General features: G+C 39.7%; 1 protein-coding gene across 2 annotated transcripts in view; it reads right to left on the bottom strand.

Moving 5' to 3' along the window:
- Window positions 1-490: 490 nt before the first annotated feature.
- Window positions 491-2267, bottom strand: part of LOC114076808 — a 15933-nt gene continuing 14156 nt past the window's right edge. For both annotated transcript variants that reach the window (XR_003577847.1, XM_027916354.1), the window contains one exon: window positions 491-540. Coding sequence is in view for 1 of the 2 variants with exons in the window: in XM_027916354.1 (XP_027772155.1) it covers window positions 503-540 (38 nt within the window). In the remaining variant the exon portion in view is untranslated. The remainder of the gene's footprint in view (window positions 541-2267) is intronic.

Here is a 2267-nt window from a genome sequence, read left to right as displayed (position 1 = left end):
CAAGGTCAAAATGTTGTGCTATATCAAGCATCAAATTTGTAGAGTTCCACCTAGTAGGAACATCTAAACATAATGGTTTCTTACAAGTTATCAATTCATATTCACAACATTCTTTAAACATTCGAAGTTGTCACGACCCAAAACGAGCCGCGAGTGGCACCCACACTTATCCTACTAGGTGAGCGAACCAACAAATCTAAACCCCAACATTTACCATTATATCAATTATGAATAGTAAAAATAATGCGAAAGATCCAAAACTTATAAACGTAATCAATTAAATAACTTCTAAAGTTCAACACTTATTATTCCCAAAATCTGGAAGTCATCACATCAAGAACATTTATCCTCAAATTACCAAGTCTAAGAGTATTTCAGAAGCTAAAATAAGTAAAAAAGATGGTCCATGTCCGAACTTCAAAGACATCAAGACGTGAAGGAGAGAATCCAGCCCGAGCTAGGGATAATAGCTCACCCTGAAATCTGATGTGCTGGAGACTGGCTAGAGTTGAGGGCGAGTCGAAGTTGATGGTACACTTGCTGCAATTCATAAAAGGAAAACAAAGAAGAAAACAAGTAGGGCTCAGTACGAGGCAACATGTACTGAGTAAGTATCATCGGTCAACTCAAAATAGAAATCAGTATATATTAAACGATAGTATAAAATCAACACAATACTTAACAGGTGGCAAACAACAAACACGTGAACCATAGACAACAACGCCATATTGGTTACACCATCAATCACAACATCAAGCACACCTATGAGGACTCATGTCTCCACACCATACTCTTTTGGGAAATAGGTTCTTTGAGTTCGAATACATTAAGTAAATTCAAGATTTCTTGCCTTTAGTGTTATTGTGTCGGAACGTGACACTCCGATCCAATAATACGTAATTTATCATTTAATATCACCACTTTTCCTTTCGTTAATAAATTTCATCGAGCCTTCTTTATTCAAGGAATTACTTCGATAGAGATGGTTCAAGATTAGAATTTCACATTTTCATAATTTTAGGCCAACCACAAACCATACAATCAAGAACATACAACCACACAACCAAGTTCATAGGAGACTTTACAATATCATTCAATACATATCAATTGCTATTTAGAGTTTATCTATCACATAGAATTAAACCATAACCTACCTCCACCGAAGAATTGAAATCAAGGACCTACCTCCCCAAGGCCTTTGAACCTTTTCAATCTACGTCGCTCGTTCCCCTCGTTCGTTCCCGTCCTTCTCCTCTTTTTATTTTTCTTTTTCAGATTCTTTTTACCCTAATTATCATATAATCAATTATAAAAGATGATAAAAGTAACCCACTATTTATTTTAAAGTTATCTACTTTAACCCCCAACTAACTCAATTATAAACATTACCCCACTAATTTCATAATAATAATTATGAATAGTCCAAAACACCCCTTTAAAAATTTAGCGGAAGTCTGACCGAGTCGGGGTTACGCAGCTTGTGACGGTCCGTCGTATCTACGACGGTCCGTGCTGCAGTTCCGTCGTGAAGTTCAGAGAGTCGATCCCAGTACCCAGATTCCAAGAGTTGAAGTGTTTCGGAACAAAGATCCTGTGACGGTCCGTCGTATCCATGATGGTCCGTCCTGCTGGTCCGTCATGAAGTTCAGAGAAATAATCCCAGTACCCCGATTCCCAGAGTTGAAGTGTTTTGGAACGAAGGCCCTCGACGGACCGTCGTGCCTATGACGGTTCGTCCTACTTATCGTCGAGGGTAATGAGGAGAGTAGCAGAAGAAATTACACAAGTATGGGACGACGGAGTCCATCACGGTCCGTCACGACCATGACGGTCCGTCACGTGGTCCGTCGACCCAGTCAGTTTTTATCAAAAATAATTCTACTGTTCGAGCCGACTAAACAGGTTGTTACAATAGACACCAATTTACCCATTGTTCGTCCTCGAATGATCACAGCAAGAAAATCAAGGGCGATAAAGAGTACCTGAATCTGTAAAAAGATGTGGATATCTTTCTTTCATATCCACCTCATTCTCCCAAGTAGACTCTTCAACTGGCCGATTCTTCCACTGAACCTTGATCGATGCAATCTCCTTTGATCTCAACTTGCGGACCTCTCTATCTAAAATGGCAACAGGCTCCTCCTCATAAGACAAATCCTCATCAAGAAGAACTGAATCCCAACGAATAATGTAGTGTTCATCCCCATGGTATTTTTTCAGCATAGACACATGAAATACCGGGTGCACTCCTGAGAGTCCTGGAGGCA

The sequence above is a fragment of the Solanum pennellii genome, chromosome 4 (assembly GCF_001406875.1).
Source record: "Solanum pennellii chromosome 4, SPENNV200".
Lineage (NCBI taxonomy): Eukaryota > Viridiplantae > Streptophyta > Magnoliopsida > Solanales > Solanaceae > Solanum > Solanum pennellii.
The sequence above is the reverse complement of the archived record's forward strand: the minus strand, read 5'-3'. Positions and strand labels throughout refer to the sequence as shown.